Genomic DNA, 18,380 nt, shown 5'->3' with positions numbered 1-18,380 from the left:
AATGACAGACGTTTCGTTAGCAAAACAATTAATAAAAGAGCGTATCTGTTGTAAAAATTAAAGACAGATTTTCATGGCAGGAAATTAGTGTCAAGTCAGTGATTCCTGGAGTCATTAGAGTACGGCTGGCAGCTCTGGAATGCTCCATTTTCTTTGGCTAAAGCACATTTCTTGGGCAGTTTAGCATTTTTTTTTTCCCTTAGAATTTAATGTCATCAAAGTTGTCATTAATATTTTACTTAGAATTTTTTAAGAGGAAATCTTCACAAAATTAACAATGCAGATCATTAAGTAATTAGAGCCATTTCAGATGTGCCTGAAAAGAATACCACGTATGGATTAGTTGTTTTTTCCTTTTATTTTTTGAATTAAATTCAGTGAAAGCTTGAAGGGAAAAAAAAAAAACCATCAGTTACCTATTCGTTCCCTCATATTTTAACTAAATAATTTTAGCAGTTATGTAGAAAAACACATTTTAAACATCGTTGTAAAGAACTTTTCTGGAATCAGTCTGATTTAGGACATAGGAAGATCGTGATAGGCTGCATATCTTCCAGTCACATGATGGTAAATCTGTGAGGAAAATCAGAATGCAGTTAATTAATAATGATTATATAGCATATATATCAGTTAATATTTACACTTTTAAATAATAATTAATAATTTAATTGATGTTTCATTATAAAGCCTTATATTATTATGCACTTCAGCAGACTCTGCAGTCAGCCTACTTCAGGTGGAGGTTTGCTTGGAAGAAAACAGAACTTTGGGTACGATGAGGTAAATCCGATGAATTCTTATCTCTAGTTCTCATACCCCAGTAGGGGTATTCATTTCTTTCTCAAAAACACACTTGCCAATTTGTGCCAAGGACAACGGATTATTACTCACCTGCCTCTCGATGTCAGAAAGCAGAGTACTGGCACCTATTCGAAAGAGTTCTGGCGTCAGCCATTCGTCTCCTAGCTCTTCTTTTATGAGAGAGAGCCAGGCAAGGGAATCCTTTGCACTGCGGATGCCTCCTGCTGGTTTAAAGCCGATCTAAAAGGGAAGGTGGGAAAGAGAACAATGTTTGTTCCTGGAGTACTTTAAAAACTGGTACTGCATTAATACAAGGTCTCGATTCTCTTTCTCTCTTTCTCTCCTTCTCTTTTTTAAAGTCTATTTCACTTTACCCAGCAAAAGAGCTTAGATCACTGGCTCACGCCCATTCACAGTACAAAATGACTTCTCTAAGATTAATGGGAAGAATGTCACTGCTTCTGAGGAGACACTAATGAGCGTTAATAACCCTCATTAACATTGCACTTTTTGGAAAGTCATAAACCTCAACCATCTAAACTATAGCTGTGAACTGGGGATAAACAAGAGAGGTGTCAATAAACAAGGAAAACAGATATCACAAAAGCCCATTCATTCTGCATTTCTACCAGTGAGCCTGGCTAGTCACCTTTCAGCCTTTCATCCTGAGGTGCAAAAGACACACACATGTATTCAAAATAAGAAGAGGGAATCAGTGAGGCCACACTAACCAAACTGGCAGCAATCAGGAAGGGGTGTTGACAGTTGTTTTCATCAATATAACTGCAGGGACTTTCTTCTAAGTTGTAAGTAGAAAGAGTTATATAAAGCAGCCAGACCACTTAAATAAGTGCAGCAGAAAAAGACAGTGTAGCAACTCTTCACAGTTCAGTAGTCTTTGAAGGTGAACATAAAACAGCACAAGTCAGCCAGTATCTGATGTTTACAAATGATGTCCCCAAATCCATTAGAAATGGATAAATGTGTTCTATAAACAGTAAAACCTGCTTATCTGGATTTACTGGTCTCCAGAACTTGAATCCAGTAGTGTAGAGTATCTATAGATGGGAACAATCAAGAAAACACTCTATAGCCAAGTACTAAAGCTCAGGCATTTAAACACTAAGAGCTGTTGATTCGATAGGTAGCACCAACATGGGGTTAACTGCTAAAAGAATGCTAGAGAAGGGAGATGATAAATGCAAGGTCCCATAATTTACCCAAACTAGAAGCCTCAGAGTTAACCTAGACTCCGCCATTTTCCTCACCACACCAAACCCAATCAATCAATGGTCAAGTCCTACGAATCTTCTCTCCTTAACTTCCATATCTACCACACACACTTCCTCTCTGCTTTCACTTCTGCCGTATTAGTTTAGACCCTCATTCATTCTCATATGGAATATCGGTCGGTCTCCTTACTGGTTTCCCTGCCTCAGGCACACATGGCCACATGACTAAGCAGCAGCTATACACTGATCCTAACCGTATCTGTCTATTCCTCTGGAGCCCAACTGGCTCTGAAAGAGTGCAGGGACATGAGGCGAGAGGGGGAGATAAATAGGATGAGATTATTTCTTGAGAAGAAGCCCCCAAAATCAATTAGCTTATATTAGCATACATGTTAATCATAGGAACATTTTTGTCAATTAGGCAGTGCTGCATATAGATTTTTCCATATAGTTCAGTTGTGTCAGCAAGTCTGTTTGGCAATGTTTCTAAAGAGAGGTTCTAGCATAAGTTTATCCTTTTTTTTTAAGGGAGAGAATATGGAAAACATAAATCTGCAATGAAATCAGTTATGAAATATTAAACCTCTGCTGCTCAGAGTGACACTAATCATGGTCTGGAAGACGGCCCATCACATTTTAAAACTCCCCTTAAATCAATGATGTAGAAAGTTTACAGTCTAACGGCTGCCCAGGCAACTTGTCAACAACCTGAAAGGATGCACCTGATTTGTAGACAGAGCCACAGATCCTCACCGTGTGAAATCAAACGTGATTATAATGACTATGATTTGACTTGTATCGGTCCACTGTTGATAAAACTGGGGTGAACTTTGGTTGTTAGCTGAGGAAAGGGTCAATACAAGTAAAAGGAAAGTACTGGAAGACAGTGAAGAGTCCCTTCTACTGTACACTGACCTAGGATATTGAGCACTTAAAACTTTTACTGAAATCCTTTGCTTGTTGTCTAAGAGATCTCCTGGGAAGGGACTTGTTCATTTTGTATCCCTGTTAACATAGGTTAACATGGCACATAGTTAACCACTCAATCAATGTTTGTTGAGAACACAACAGGATTGGGTCTCTAATGGTGAGTTTTAATCCTGACTCTGGAGTTTATGAGACACACAGATGCCTGAGGATTACTCCTGATCCAGAAGTGCTAGGGATGAGGGCCCAGGCATCGAACATCTTATTTTGTTGTACTTTGGCACAAAATAGGAACTACTGGTCTAAATGAATAGTAGTGGTCTCAGGTGGGAGGACCAAAGAGAGAGTTCTCTTTTTTAGAGCTAAACATTTTTTTTTTTTTTTAATTTGGATCAATGCAGAAAGGCTACCAAGTACAGGTTACTCAAATTGAGTCAACTATCATAAGTAAGGTCACAGTAGACAGCATTGCTATACTTTTTTAAGATATGAAGTTATTCTGAAGGAGAAAATTCTGGAAGAAGTTCATTTCCTCTGAAACCCAGAACATTCTGAAAAGGGGCTCCAGTTCCAAAATGAACTGAAGGTACAGTGACATATACAGTCATCACATCCAGTTGGCACAGGATTAAAGGTCTTTTTTGGGGGGGGTTTCCATTCAGCAGTAATCCAGAGATCAGCTTTTAAAGATGTCTTCTGAGGAAGGGACAGTCTCATTACAAAACAAAACAAAATAAAACAAAACAACCTTTCTCTCCAGTGATATAAAAAAAAAAAAAAACCCTTTGAGATAATTTGCAGCTAAACAAGCAACTTGAAGCTAAAAGGAAAATCCAAACTCATTTTAAAAAAACACCTCATACGCATTTTTCTTTTTAACTTCCTATGTTTCAAAAAAATATGTATTATTTTTCGAAAAGCTGACAAAAGCTAGCACATACCCTCCTCAGCTTAACAGTCTTCCAAAGAGCACATCCAACTGCCATAAAACGCAAAAATGGATATTTAATTCAAGAGCTATATAACGTCTAGCTACCTTTTCCCTGCTGTTTCACAGCATTTCATTATTTTGTTTAATAAGTTCATCTCCTCGAGAATTTTCTCTTCACCTCATATTATTAAAAGTAATAAGTTTTTCTGGACCGGGGGTTTCCCAACAGAAAAACCAATTTATGTGTGTCCTTCAATAATGACAGGAAAAGATTATTTCCCATTATATTGCATACTTTTCATATCACCACCACAGCTTATCATTCAATAAATGTTACTCTGCAATTCTTTCCATTCCTCAAGGAAGTTTAATTTCTGCATTAACCTGTTTTCGCTGGCCAACGCCTTACCAGAAAGCCTCTGTGTTGCAGCAAAATTAGTTCGTTAAAGAACCCATTTAGGAATCTCTTGTCAGTGATAAAATTGTCTTCAGTTAATAAAAGGACATAAAGTGAGTTTACATCTTGATCACACATACTTACTCCCACACTCACACTCACTTTCTGCTAATCGCACATTTTTCTCCATGAATGTGTTCTTTTGTAATGAAAGGTAAATTAAACATTTATCTTAATAAAGGTAACTCATTCACACCTTCTGCATATAAAGACAGTTTTTGTGGCTGTAACTAGTATTATAAATAACATTATCTTTACTCCGAAGAAAGATTTGCTGGTAATAATATACCTTGTTTCCAGTTTTCCAGAAGAAATCTCTAATGGCCCGTAGCATTACTATAGCTACCGGGAAAGTGGCATTTACTGCTTCTTTTCCAGTAGAGGTCTTAATAAAATCTGATCCTAAAACAAAAGGAAAAAAAAAAAACCTCCATGTTAATTAAAATTTTATTTTTTACACATCTTAGTCAGCGGAAGAAAGGAGTTGTGTAAATTTTTTTCCTGAGGAACACAACTTTATTTTTCATTAGCTATCTGAAAAATTAAAAAGAAAATCCCTCTTTAAAATAATTCTATCCATACTTTCCACCCCTCCCCCCCTTACTAGAAGATGCATGGAATTATGTACCGAATGGATTCTGATTCCTAGGGCCGTTGCCTCCATCTTTCCATATCATCAATTAAAATCAAGTTGGTTTATTTAACGCATAACTAAGATGAATAAAAACAATTTTATGCCCTATGCTTAATATCATTTATCACAACACTTTACTACAAAACTGCAGTGCCCACTCATTTTCCCCTCATTTTCTTATGCTCGACAGAAAGTACTCAGTACGGCTCTGACCACACAAGAAGAATCACCACTAGCTTATTTGTACTGCGCTGTTCAGTAATGAAAGCCATGTATCTTCCAACGAGATTAGGAATTTCACGAAAGACATCAACTATTTCATAACCTACAAATACTTTAAACAACTTTCTGTCTCTCAAATGCATCCTAAACCTATTGATGTAGTTTAACAGAATAGCACAGGAGACAAAGAAATGATAATAACAGTTAAGATTCGCTGTGTGTTATGCACTATTCTTTATTCTAGGTGCTTTACAAGTAATAACTCAGTCATTCCTCACAACGCCTGCATAAGTTAAGTACTAATATGATCCCCATTTTAAAGGACAAAATTGAGATACAGAAAGGTTAAAATGGGGCTCCTGGGTGGCTTAGTTGGTTGAGCGTCTGACTTCGGCTCAGGTCAAGATCTTAAGGTTCATGAATTCAAGCCCCATGTCGGGCTCTGTGTTGACAGCTCAGAACCTACAGTCTGCTTCAGATTCTGTGTCTCCCTCCCTCCCTGCCCCATCCCTTCTCGTGCTCTGTCTCTGTCTCTCAAAAAATAAAACGTTGAAAAACAATTTTTTTTAAAAAAAGAAGAAGAAATGTTAAATAACCTGCTTGGGGTCACACAGTAAGGGGATGGGGTAGAATTCTAACCAAAAAAACACAGCTTAACCAATATTATAGTGTCTCCAAGAAACTTACCTAGGGTCACAAAGTCAGGTAGCCAAATAGGGATTCCATCTTTAATGTGATTATCTAACCTTGAAATACTCAACATGCCCACAGACCAGCAGCATGGGTACCATGGGGGTGCTTGTTAAAAATGCAGACTCTCAGATCCTATACTAGATCAACTGAATCAGAATCTGAATATAAACAAGGTTCCTAGGGGATTCCTGTGCAAATTCATGGCTCTAGCCCACTGAGTCTGAGGGACCACAGGTAAGGCTAATGTCTGGGATTCTCCCAAGGTGCATCAAAGAAGTGGTCAATGGAAATGTTGGAAAGAAATGGCTAAAACTTTCCCCTTTAGTTTCAAATGGAAAGATACTTCCACAACTATTCTGTGGATGGAAAGGTTCAAATTGACACACCTTTGTAAACACACTGTGTGTGCGGCACAGTGGAAAATATAGCAACAAATAATTCAAGCCCTTGCCCTCAAAAGCATACATTCTAGGTGCAGGTGGAAATGAAACATAGATCCTGGGTAATTACTTGATAGGCTAGAAGTCAGAAGACCTGGTTTTACCTCCTGAACCATCTTGCCTATAAAATACGCCTGAAAATTCTTACTTGCTTCACAGTGTTCGTTATACAAGGAATTAAAAGAGACAATCTATATGAAAGCACTTTGAAAACTCTCAAGCATTATACAAATATAAATGAATCAAAGACTTAGGTAGGGTTTCAATGTGTAAAAATGTGATAGAAATTTTGATTTATGAAAGCAGGTCATCAGAAGCCTTTTTTTTCCTGTGGGTCTATAGACCCACTGGAAGAAATGGAGATATATTTCTCATGCATGCATTTATCTAACAAATATTCACTAAGCACTTACTATGTGCCAGACTCTGTTCTAGATGCGGAAGATAGACCACAAAACAAAACAATAAAGTTCCTACCCTTGTAAGCAGATTTTCTAGAGGAGAAAGACAATAAACAAATGAATATATAACAAATGTCAGTGGAGGTAAGTGCTCTGAACAAAAAAGCAATGTAATGAGGTAGAGAGTGATGGAGTTGGGGAGAGGTAGCCATATTTAAATAGAGTTATTATAAAGGCATCGCTCAGGAGTGATATTCAAATCAGACTGAATGAAAGGTATCACTGAAAAGAACATCACAAGCAGGGAAACAGCAAGTGCAAAGAAAGGCCCTTAGGTAGGCATGAGCTGAGTTGATTAATAAATGAACAAATGAATAGGACTACAGAACCAACGTGTGGTCACTACCACACCAGAAAAAAGACAATCAAGGAGAAGAGATTAAAGCCTCCAAAAAATAGATGTAAGAGGTGAGGGGAACATCCCCAAAGAATTCACAATGAGACCAAGACCAAGATGTGATTTCCTAAAGTGTGACATTGTCTTCTGATTCACTAGAAAGCTTTTGGGTACAACACTAGGTATCATGTAAATTCTTTCAAGCATCTTAAAAGATTATTAAGATAAAAGTCCAAGGCCACATTTGGAGGCCTAAAAAAAGCTATGGTCACTTAAAAATCACACAATTTAAAGTTAACCAAAAAAGCCAAACTCCTTTGAAAGAGTCTGGAGGTAGGATAAGGGAGAAGACTCTCCTTCTAACATATTTGGGAGGAGCAGAGCAGAATACCTATCATGATAGCAACAAAAGTCCAGGAGTAGTAACAGTGGCCTACACATAGTGTCTGTCTCTCATTCTTGGTTGTACGTTAAGCACATTTGAGGGCAGGTGCTATATCTTTCTATGTACTCTGTATCCCCGAGAATGACACACAAGCAAGGCTCAATAAATGAATTTTGGATGGATGGATAGATGGATGGATGGAAGGAAGGAAGGAAGGAAGGAAGGAAGGAAGGAAGGAAGGAAGGAAGGATAGATAGAGGGATGGAGGGATGGATGGAAGGATGGATGGATGGATGGATCAAGTGGTAAATAGAGGGCCACAGCTACCAAGAAAAAGCAATCTACAATATTTCCTACCTTTAACTGACTAATGGGAAAGGAAAGACAGTTTTGAGTTTCATCCCAGTTCAGGTAACAAAACTGGACAGGTGACTCAGAAGAATACATTATTTTATTTATTTTTAAATGAATTTTAAATTTTAGAACAGATCTAAATCTACAGAAACATTGTAAAGCTAGTACAGAGAATCCCCATAAACCCTACACCCAGTTTCCCCTATTATTAAAAACTTTTATCCATATGGTACATTTGTTACAATTAATGAAGCAATATAGACATATTGCTATTAACCCAAATCCCTATTTTATTTAGATTTCCTTACTTTTACTTAGAATCCAATTGCACCCAGGATAGTATGATGTGTACATCTGTCATATCTCCATGGTTTCCTCGTGGCTGTGACAGTTTCTTGGACTTGCCTTGTTTTGATGACTGTTAACAGTTTTGAGGAGTACTGGTCAGGTATTTTGTAAAATGTACCCCATTTGGGACTTGTCTGACATATCTCTCATTTTGATTAAACTGGGGTGATGGGTTTTTGGGGAGGAAGACCACAGAGGTAAAGTGCCATTCTCACAGTATCACATCAAGCGTACCTACCATTGACATGATTTACCACTGTTGATGTCGACTGCAAACACTTGGGAGGTAGGATTTGCCACATTTGTCCACTGCAAAGTCACTCTCTTTTCTCTACTTTCCATACTGTACCCCTTGGAAAGAAGCCCTTATGTGAATCCCACACTTGCATGGGAGACTTGTCTGCTACCATGTACATATTTATGATCATTTCTAGCAGTACAGACTCGGAGATATTATACTTGGGTTTATAATCCAGTTCATTATTTTCTTGCTCAAATGGTTCTACCTTTGGCCACTGGGAGCTCTTTCAGTTGCTTCCTATATACCTTTGACACACCTCCACCATGGAGCATTTTTATTTTTTAAGCACTTACTCTGGTATTGCCAAATGCTCCAGGCTCATCTTTTATGTTTTCTGCCCCAGTCTGAGAATAAGCCCTAGTTACTTTTATTAGAGAATGGTATTAGAACCCCAAATCTTGGTGCTAGGCATACTCACTGTTACTGCAGGGGCTTGTTTCTGGCTCTCTCTTGTTTCTGGCTCTGCCTAGCAAAGAAATATACATGTGTATACTAACCCACTTATATATACACATCTATTAATAATTCCATGTTTAACTATATTACACTAAATATGCATAATACTGAGGTCTCCAACTCAGACTCATCACCACATGGATCATTCTAGCCCCTTCCCCCTCTGGAAACTGCCATTTCAACAGTGAGGAACCTGGCACCTACCATCTGCCATTCATTTATTTAACCACGCACATCCAGTATCCATGTGGAGCACTATCAGAATTGTTACCCACACCATGGGAAATAACTTTATCAACTACTCCACGGTGCTAATGTGCAGTTTCATTTGCCTTTAGCCTTACAGCCCACCCTTTATAGTGTTATGTGGGTCAGCACCTTTCTTCCCACCTCCTTTAGTAAGGCTGTTTCATACATGTGTAACATAGTCAGATTCTTTGCTCAGAGCCAGCATTCTATCCTGGAATCCCCTAATCTCCTAAATTATATATATATATTTTTTATCTGTATACATTAAGGGTCACATTTTGTGAAGCTTCTAGTGGTTCTGACAAACGTGCAGGGTCATGCATCAACCATTACAGTATCACACACAACACATTCACAACTCTGCTTCACATTGTCATCTTCCCCCACACGCACTGGCAACCACTGATCATAAACTATTGGAACAGTTTTGCCTTTTCCAGAATGTCATGTATTGGAATCATCCAGCCTTTCAGACTGGCTTTTTCACTTAGCAATATGCATTAATAAAATGTTTTAATGTTTATTTATTTTTGAGAGAGGGAGAGAGAGAGAGAGAGAGAGAGACAGAGAGACAGAGAGAGTGAGGGAGGGGAAGAGAGAGAGGGAGACACAGAATCCAAAGCAGGTTCCAGGCTCTGAGCTGTCAGCACAGAGCCTGATGTGAGGCTTGAACCCATGAACTGTGTGATCATGACCTGAGCCACGTCAGACCCTCAACTGACTGAGCCACCCAGGTGCCCCAGCAATATGCATTTAAGATTCACTGGTGTCTTTTCATGGCTTGATAGTTCATTTCTTTTTATTGATAAATAATATTCCATTGTATTCATGTACCACAACTATATTAATCCACTCACTTATTAAAGGATATCTTGGTTGCTTCAGTTTTGGGCAACGATGAATAAAACTGCTACACACACTCATATGCAGGATTTTGTGTAGGCATAAATTTTCAAATAAGTTGGGCAAATACAGAGAGGGCAAATGCTAGATTATGTGATAAAACCACATTTTGCTTTGAAAGAAACTGCCAAATTATTTTTCAAAGTAGCTGTATCATTTTGCACTCCCAATAGCAGTGAATGAGAGTTCCTGATGCTCTATATCCTCACGAGCAATTAGTGTCATCAGTTTTTGAATTTTATCCAGTCTAATAGGTGCACATATAGATTACATACATATTTTTGTCGGATTATACCTAAGTATTCAATTTATGGATCGCTGTTATAAATGATAGGTTTTTTGAGTGTCAAATTCCAACTGTTCACACTGCTGGTGGATAGGAAAGCAATAGAGTTTTTATATCAACCTTGTACCATGAAGCCTTGGTAAACTCACTTAGTAGTTTCAAGAGTTTGTTAGCCTGGGGGGATTTTCTCCACAAATGATGATGTCATCTGCAAACAAAGACAGCTTTATATCGTTCTTCCTGTAAATTTTTTCTTGTGGTTGTCGTCACAAATTATAACAAACTTGGCATCTTAAAACAATAGAGATTTATTTTCTCGCAGTTCTGTATGGCAGAAGTCCAAAATCAAGTTGTCCGCAGGGCTGAACACCTTGTGGAGGCTCTAGGGCAAATCTGTTCCCGAACTCGCCCCGCTTCCTCTAGCTGCCAGCATTCCTTGGTTGCATCACTTTGACCTCTGCCTCCGTCTTCTCATGGCCTTCTTTTCTGGGTATAAACCTAATCATCCTCTACTTCTCTCTGATAATAACATTTGTGATGGTATTTAGGTCCCACTTGGATAATCCTGAATAATCACTTCATCTCCAGACTCTTAATCATGTCTGCAAAGGCTTTTTTGGTTTTCCCAAAAAAAGGTAATAGTCAGATTCTGGAGATGTGCTTATACCTCTAGGAGCCATTATTAGCCTACCACACCTCCCAATTTGTATTTATCTAATTTCCTTCTCTTATCTTCTTGCAGTAGGTAGGGCTTTCCAGTACAGTGTTGAATAGGAAGAGTGAGGGAGAACACTCTTGCCTTCTTCTTAGGGAGACCTTTGGGGATAGTGTCTAGTTGCTCATACATGTGTTCGCTAAAGTTTGTTTGTAGATTTTCTTTACCAAGCTAAGAACATTCCCCACTATTCCTAGTTTGATGAGAGCTTTTATTATAAACAGATGTTAAAATCTGTCATATGCCTTATCTGTGATAATTGATATGACCATATGATGTTTCCTCTTTAGTGCATTGATATGGTCAATTACATTACACTGAACCAGGCTTGCATATCTGGAGTAAATCCCCCTGTGTCGTGGCATATAATTCTTTCTATACATTGTTGAGTTCATTTTACTAACATGTTGTTGAAAATTATTTTTTTGCATTATATTCAAGAGTGATACTGATTTATGGTTTTCCTTTCTTGCAATGTCTCTATCTGGTTTTGGTATTGGGGTAATGATGGTCTCACAAAGTGAGCATTCTCTCTTCTTCTATTTTCTGGAAGACATTGTAGAGAATTGATATTCTTTCTTCCTTAAATGTTTGGTAGAATTCATCAGTGAAACCATCTTTAGCCAGTGCTTTCCTTTTTGGAAGGGTTTAATTTTTCTTTAATAATTTATTAAATTATTAAATAATAAAATTATTTTATAATATTCTAGAATTAAAATAGTTTTGTGACATAGCTTATAACATAGTTTATATAAATATATACTTACATATTTACTATTATATATAATATTTACAGAATAAATTAAAATTAAAATTACTTCTTTGATAGATACAGGCTTATTTGGGATTATTTCTCCTCGCAGGTATCAATCCAACTAAATCGATAATCACTTTATTTTTTAATTTTTTTTTCAACGTTTTTTATTTATTTTTGGGACAGAGAGAGACAGAGCACGAACAGGGGAGGGGCAGAGAGAGAGGGAGACACAGAATCGGAAACAGGCTCCAGGCTCTGAGCCATCAGCCCAGAGCCCGACGAGGGGCTCGAACCCACGGACCGCGAGATCGTGACCTGGCTGAAGTCGGACGCTTAACCGACTGCGCCACCCAGGCGCCCCTCGATAATCACTTTAAATGTTAGTGGTCGAAATGCACCAGTTGAAATCAGATTGATATGAAACAAGACCCTTCTATATGTTGTTTATAAGAAATCCACTTGAAAAATAAAGAATCAGAGGACACCTGGGTAGCTCAGTAGGTTAAGCTCAGGTCATAATCTTGAAGTTTGTGAGTTCGAGCCCCTCGTCGGGCTCCATGCTGACAGTATGAAGCCTTCTTGGGATTCTCTCTCTCTCCCTCTCTCTGTCCCTGCCCTGTTTAAGTAGGCTCTCTCTCTCTCTCAAAAATAAATAAACATTAAAAAAAATACGAAGATTCAGAAGGTTAAAAATAAAGGGATGGAAGAAGATATAACATTAATCAAAGTAAAGCAGAAGAACCTATATTAATTTCAGACAAAGCAGACTTAAGAAAAAGGAACATTATCAGGGATAAAAAAAAAAGGGTTTTACAGAATGATAAAGGGGCCATTTCTCCAACGAAACATAACAATCCTAAACATGTATACACCTGACAATAGAGCATCAAAATACATGAGGCATAATCTGGAAAGAACTAAAGAGAGAAACAGACAAATCTACTATTATAGCTGGAGACTTCAAACCCCTCTTTCAGTAATTGATAACTCAAACAAGTAGAATATGAGCAAAGATATATTTCACTTGAATAGCTTTATCAATCAGTTATCAATTATCATGATCAAACTGACATGTATAGGAAACTAAAAACAAAAAATAACAGTTGACTACATATTCTAAAATTCAGATAAAACATTCATCAAGATAGGGCTTTTTGTCTTACTTTTGTCTTTATTTTTACATCTCTTTTTCTGCCTTCTCTAGCTTTAATTGAACATTTTCTATAGTTCCATTTTATCTCCTCTCAGCATATCAATTATACTTTCTATTATACATTCTTTTAGTGTTGCCCTAGAGTTTTCAATATACATTTTTAACGAATTTAAGTCTATCTTCAATACTATACTGCTACTTCAATACCATACCGCTAGATACTGGGAGGTATCTTTTAACAAAGTATTCCTAATTCCTCCTTTCTTTTTTTTTTTTTTTTTAACGTTTATTTATTTTTGAGACAGAGAGAGACAGAGCATGAACGGGGGAGGGTCAGAGAGAGGGAGACACAGAATCTGAAACAGGCTCCAGGCTCTGAGCTGTCAGCACAGAGCCCGACGCGGGGCTCAAACTCACAGACCGCGAGATCATGACCTGAGCCGAAGTCGGATGCTTAACCGACCGAGCCACCCAGGCGCCCCCTAATTCCTCCTTTCTATCCCATCCAAACAGGATTAAATGCCCAGTACATTCTTACTATTATTTTAAACAGTTATCTTTTAGATTAATTGAGAAAGAAAAGTAATTTTATTTTTCATATATTCTCTTCTGATGTTCCTTTTTTTATATATAGATCAGAATTTCTGACATATATCATTTTCTGTCTCCTTGAAGAACTTCTTTCAGCATTTCTTATAGGGCAGGTCTGCTTGGCAGTGAATTCCCTCAGTTATACATGTCTGAGCTCCTTCACTTCTGAAGGATAATTTCACTGGATATCGATTTCTTGCTTGGGTTTTTTTTCTTCGAACACTATGAGTGTTCATTCTATAAGTACTTTATTCTACTCACTTCTTGCTGACATGGTTTCCAATGAGAAGTCTACTGTAATTATTTCCTTTTTCTTCTATAGGTAAGGTGTTTTCTTTCTCTGGCCTTTTTCAAGATTTTCAATTTGTCTTTGGTTTCCTTTGGTTTGAATATGATATATTTAGGTATAGTTTTTTGGGTTTCCCCCCCCCATATTTATCCTTTTAGGTGTTATCTGAGCTTCCTGGATCTGTGGCTTGATATCTGTCATTAATTTTGGAAAATTCTTGGCCATTAATTCAAATATGTTGTCTGCTCCATTTTCTCTTTCTTCTTCTAGTATCCCAATTATATATGTATTACACGTTAGAAATTGTCCCTCAGTTTTTATTGTTTTTCTAAATCTTTTTTTTAAAGTTTATTTATTCATTTTTGAGAGAGAGAGAGAGAGAGAGAACACACAAGTGCTGGGGGGACAGAGAGAGAGGGAGAGAGAATCCCAAGTAGGCTCCCCACTGTCAGCACAAAGATGGATGCAGGGCTTGAACTCATGAAACATATCATGACCTGAGCCAAAACCAAGAGTCAAATGCTTAACTGACTGAACCACCCAGGACCCCACTGTTTTCTGTTCTCTTTGTTTGTTGTTGTTGTTTTCTTATCCTTTTATCTCTTTATGCTTCAGTTTAGGAGGTTTCTTTGGATCTATCTTCAATGGTCACTCATTGTATCCAGTCTTCTCATGAGCTCATCAATGCAGTCTTCATTTCTGTTCCAGTGTTTCTGATTTCTAGCTTTTCCTTTTGAATGTTTCTTAGAGTTTCTATCTCCCTGCTTACATTAACTATCCTTTCATGTTGTCTATTTTCTCCATTAGAATTGTTAACATATTAGTCAAAATTATCTTAAATATCTCTGATAATTTCAATATCTATATCATGTCTGAATCTGGTTCTGATGTTTGTTTTGTCTCTACAGACTGTGTTTTTTCTTGGGTTTTAGCATCTCTTGTAATTTTTTGTTGAAAGTCAGTATGACATTAGGAACAGGCCTTTTGTGTCAGATTTTATGCTAATCTAATCAGGAACCAAGCTGTATTTTATGTTTGCTGTAGTCACCAGTGCCAAAGTCTTCAAGTGCCATCATATCCTTGTTGTGGTCCATCCTGTTTACTTTGGGTTTCCTAAGTGTTCCTTCCCCGGAGACAGTCTCTGTCTTTTAGCTCTGTTATCTACAATCCACTAGTTACTGGAACCCTGTTGGTGTAGTGATAATGTATAGGGGAGAACAAGTATTTCATAATCCTATGGTTAAACTTTTAGTGGACCAATGTGCCTAGATTATACCCTTCACAAATGTGTATTAGCTTTTCTCTCCTACTTTGATGAGGCAGGAAGAGTGAAAGGGAAATGCCCTCCCAGGTGAGATAAAACTCAAGCAAATTCTTTTGTCCTGGAGAGCAAGTCTTTGTTAAGGAGAATGCTCTGTGTATATTTTGCAAAGATTATCTTCCCCTTACCCTGTGATAGCCAAGAGAAGAAACTTCTTGGCTCTTCACTGTGAGAACCTGGGGTTCCATGAGGTAAAACCCACAAATATGCCAGCACCCTATGCAGCTTCTAACAAGTGGTCAAAAAATTACCACTTAAAGAGGACCTGGGTGGCTCGGTCATTTGAGCATCTGACTTCGACCAGGTCATGATCTCATGGTTCTGGAGTTTGAGCCCCACATTGGGCTCTGTGCTGACAGCTCAGGGTCTGGCATCTGCTTCGGATTCTGTGTGTCCCTCTCTTTCTGCCCCTCCCCGACTCATCCTCTGTCTCTATCTCTCGAGAATAAATAAACATTAAAAAAAATTTTTTTTAATTACCACTTAAGTGTTCTTGCCAGTTTATGGCTCTTGCAGGTAAGTAAGCAGATCTTAGTTGACTCTCAGGAGTCGCTCTCTCCATATATCAGAGTGGGAGTTTGCCCTGAGGCCTAAGTTCTTTGCAAGGTCTGGGAAAAGCCACTGATTTTCAATGTATTCATCTTTTTTTTTCTCCTCCAAGAGCAGAAATGACAACTTCCAAGCTCTTTACATGTCAGGAAGTTCTTAAATATCAACACAAGCCTTTATTGTCTAGATATCAGGTATGGATAAAGATACAAATTATATATAGTATTTAAGGTGTTTCAGGTACATGCCAAGTAACTTATGGTCAACGAAAATTGGAAAGGCCTGCAGAAATTCACTTTAGCTAAAATGATAAATGAAGGCTTCACGGAACAGATAGAATTTGGTATGAACCTTGAAGAAGACATAAAATGTAAAGACGAGAGGGCAGAAGAAAGAGTACCGCCATCAGAAGAAACACTGAAAGCACAGAAGGATGAGACACATCCTTAAACGATAATAAATGGATCCATCTAAGGAAACTCTGTGAGGGACAGGAAGCATGACAGATGGCAGTAGTGATATTTGGGGGTAGGGGGTGTCGATGTGTGTTTTAGCACGTGTAACTTTTAGAGTCTGGGGTGTGTTGGATCTCGTGACAACAACTGAGAGCCAGAGACCACACAAGAGACTAAAATTGCAGTTCGGGCATACAGCTATTTCTTTATATCCAGGACTATGACCTAGCTTTAATTACACAAAATACTTCAGAAAGTACATTAGTATTTTACTACTGTCAAAAGAACAATGGATTTTCCAGTGGGACTAAGTGGGCACACACTTTTGTTTTACTCCTTATTTTAATATTGCTTCCCTTGCCCCTCTGCTAAAACAAAAAATTACCATAGAGAAATAAATGCTACATTTCAAATTATCCACATCACAGAGCACCATAAACTCTCCTCAGGGCTCATGTAAATCCAACATTAACCAAGCTCACCTCTGCTCAGCTTTGGGGGAAAACCCTTATGAGAAAATATCTCACAATTAAAATAGCTATCCATATAAATGTTCCTCCATCAGTGCCCACAATTTCAAGGAAATGACTAAACTAGGAGATAAAAGGCCTGAAAAGTCAAAAGCAACACATTAAATAGACTAGAATTCAACTGTGGTTAGTTGAAATTAACATTAATAATAAATTCATAGTATTACATTCAATTGTATTTTTTTATTTTCTTAATCTGAAATCTCTAGCACAATACTTTTTTTTGTGGTCTAAAGCAACTCAAAGCTTTTCTAAGGCCTATAATTACAAGTCTCCATGGTACAGTTTCATTAAAAACTTTCATTAAACAACAGCTGCCCTTGTATATGGTCTTCTAATCAATTTGGTCAAACAGAATGACTTCTAATCAGCTGTTGATAAAAATAGAAGATGAAATTTTAATTCTAATAGATTAACCACAAACTCAAGACAGTCTTCAAAATCCATCTAGCTCTATTCTCCAGTGGATTTAATGACTATTCAGCAACTCATTACTAAATAGAACAAGATGAACATTTTCCAGTTCATTAAAGAAATGTACTATGTATTTTTGCATTGTCCTCATGATTCGTTACAGGGAGTCTTAATTACAAGATAATGGATAATGGTTATTAAATGCAGACTGCAGTAATGAAGCTCTATTCATTTGCGAACCTCAGAGACTGCAAAGAGAGGAAAATAAAATTACTAGCTTCAAAAGATTAACGGATCAAATTATTATTCAATTTTGAAAATCTCATTCAGACTTCATAGAAACAAGAAGAGATTAAAAACTAGTATTAAGACCACAGTAGTACATTAAAAAAAATAATATCTTAAGGCTATTACTGCATAATAAGCTTCAGATGTGATTATTAGAAAAACATATAGCTAACAATGGGAAAACATACATTTTTATTTCCTGAACAAATCTTATTTATGAGATAGGAAGTTACTAGTAGGATCTTAAAGACAGTCTTGGTGAACACAGAAGATACATGCTCCTGTGTTACAAAAGAACAGCACAATGGAAGGTATTATTAACATTTTATACTTCGTTAATGAAAAATAGGATTTAAAATCAACTGCTGCTTGAGAAAGCTTGTCATTAAGTGGAATTCATGCCAACCCTATAATAAGAGCTTCTGGGCACATTATTCATTAGCACCATGTTTTCTATCGCTAAGAAACTACCTTAAAGTTAGCAAGAGAGTTTTGTATGGTAATTCTGGTAATTCTGACACTAATTTATACTTGCAATCTGCAATGGGACTTTTTTTTTAAACAAATATAATGTACAAAAATATGAAGCCCCAAATTAAAACATATTCTTTGATACTGTATTCTTTTGATCAACATAGGCTTGAAAATAATTTGGGGTGAGATATCAAGATCCAGTGTTATGGCTTAAGAACTGGCCAGAGTAAAGATGGAAGCAGAAAGCCTCTGGGGAGGTATCAATATGATGCTAATACTCAGTCTGGAGACAATTAAACCCACAAAGACAGCCTTACAAGATCCAGGGATAATAGCTAACTTTATGAAAAAGGGGGTCGGGGGTGTTTCCTAAAAGAGAGAGGAAAAGCTGAAGAAGGAAAGAAAAATAAATAACACCTGCTTTCCC

At 37.4% G+C, this 18,380-nt stretch overlaps 1 protein-coding gene and 1 long non-coding RNA gene across 4 annotated transcripts in view; both read right to left on the bottom strand.

Moving 5' to 3' along the window:
- Nucleotides 1–339: 339 nt before the first annotated feature.
- DERA (deoxyribose-phosphate aldolase) overlaps nucleotides 340–18,380 on the bottom strand; it is a 117,803-nt gene continuing 99,762 nt past the window's right edge. For all 3 annotated transcript variants that reach the window (XM_027035634.2, XM_053225874.1, XM_053225873.1), the window contains 3 exons: nucleotides 4,638–4,750; nucleotides 892–1,041; nucleotides 340–573 (listed from right to left, as the gene is read on the bottom strand). In XM_027035634.2, the coding sequence (XP_026891435.1) occupies nucleotides 517–573; nucleotides 892–1,041; nucleotides 4,638–4,750 (320 nt within the window). In that variant the 3' untranslated portion in view covers nucleotides 340–516. The remainder of the gene's footprint in view (nucleotides 574–891; nucleotides 1,042–4,637; nucleotides 4,751–18,380) is intronic.
- On the bottom strand, nucleotides 3,308–4,631 carry LOC128316360 (uncharacterized). Its single transcript, XR_008300128.1, has 2 exons — nucleotides 3,542–4,631; nucleotides 3,308–3,494 (listed from the first exon to the last, which is right to left on the bottom strand). It is a non-coding gene; the product is annotated as an uncharacterized LOC128316360 (long non-coding RNA).

The sequence above is a fragment of the Acinonyx jubatus genome, chromosome B4 (genome assembly GCF_027475565.1).
Source record: "Acinonyx jubatus isolate Ajub_Pintada_27869175 chromosome B4, VMU_Ajub_asm_v1.0, whole genome shotgun sequence".
In the NCBI taxonomy this organism is placed as follows: domain Eukaryota; kingdom Metazoa; phylum Chordata; class Mammalia; order Carnivora; family Felidae; genus Acinonyx; species Acinonyx jubatus.
This window is presented reverse-complemented; position numbering and strand designations above follow the sequence as displayed.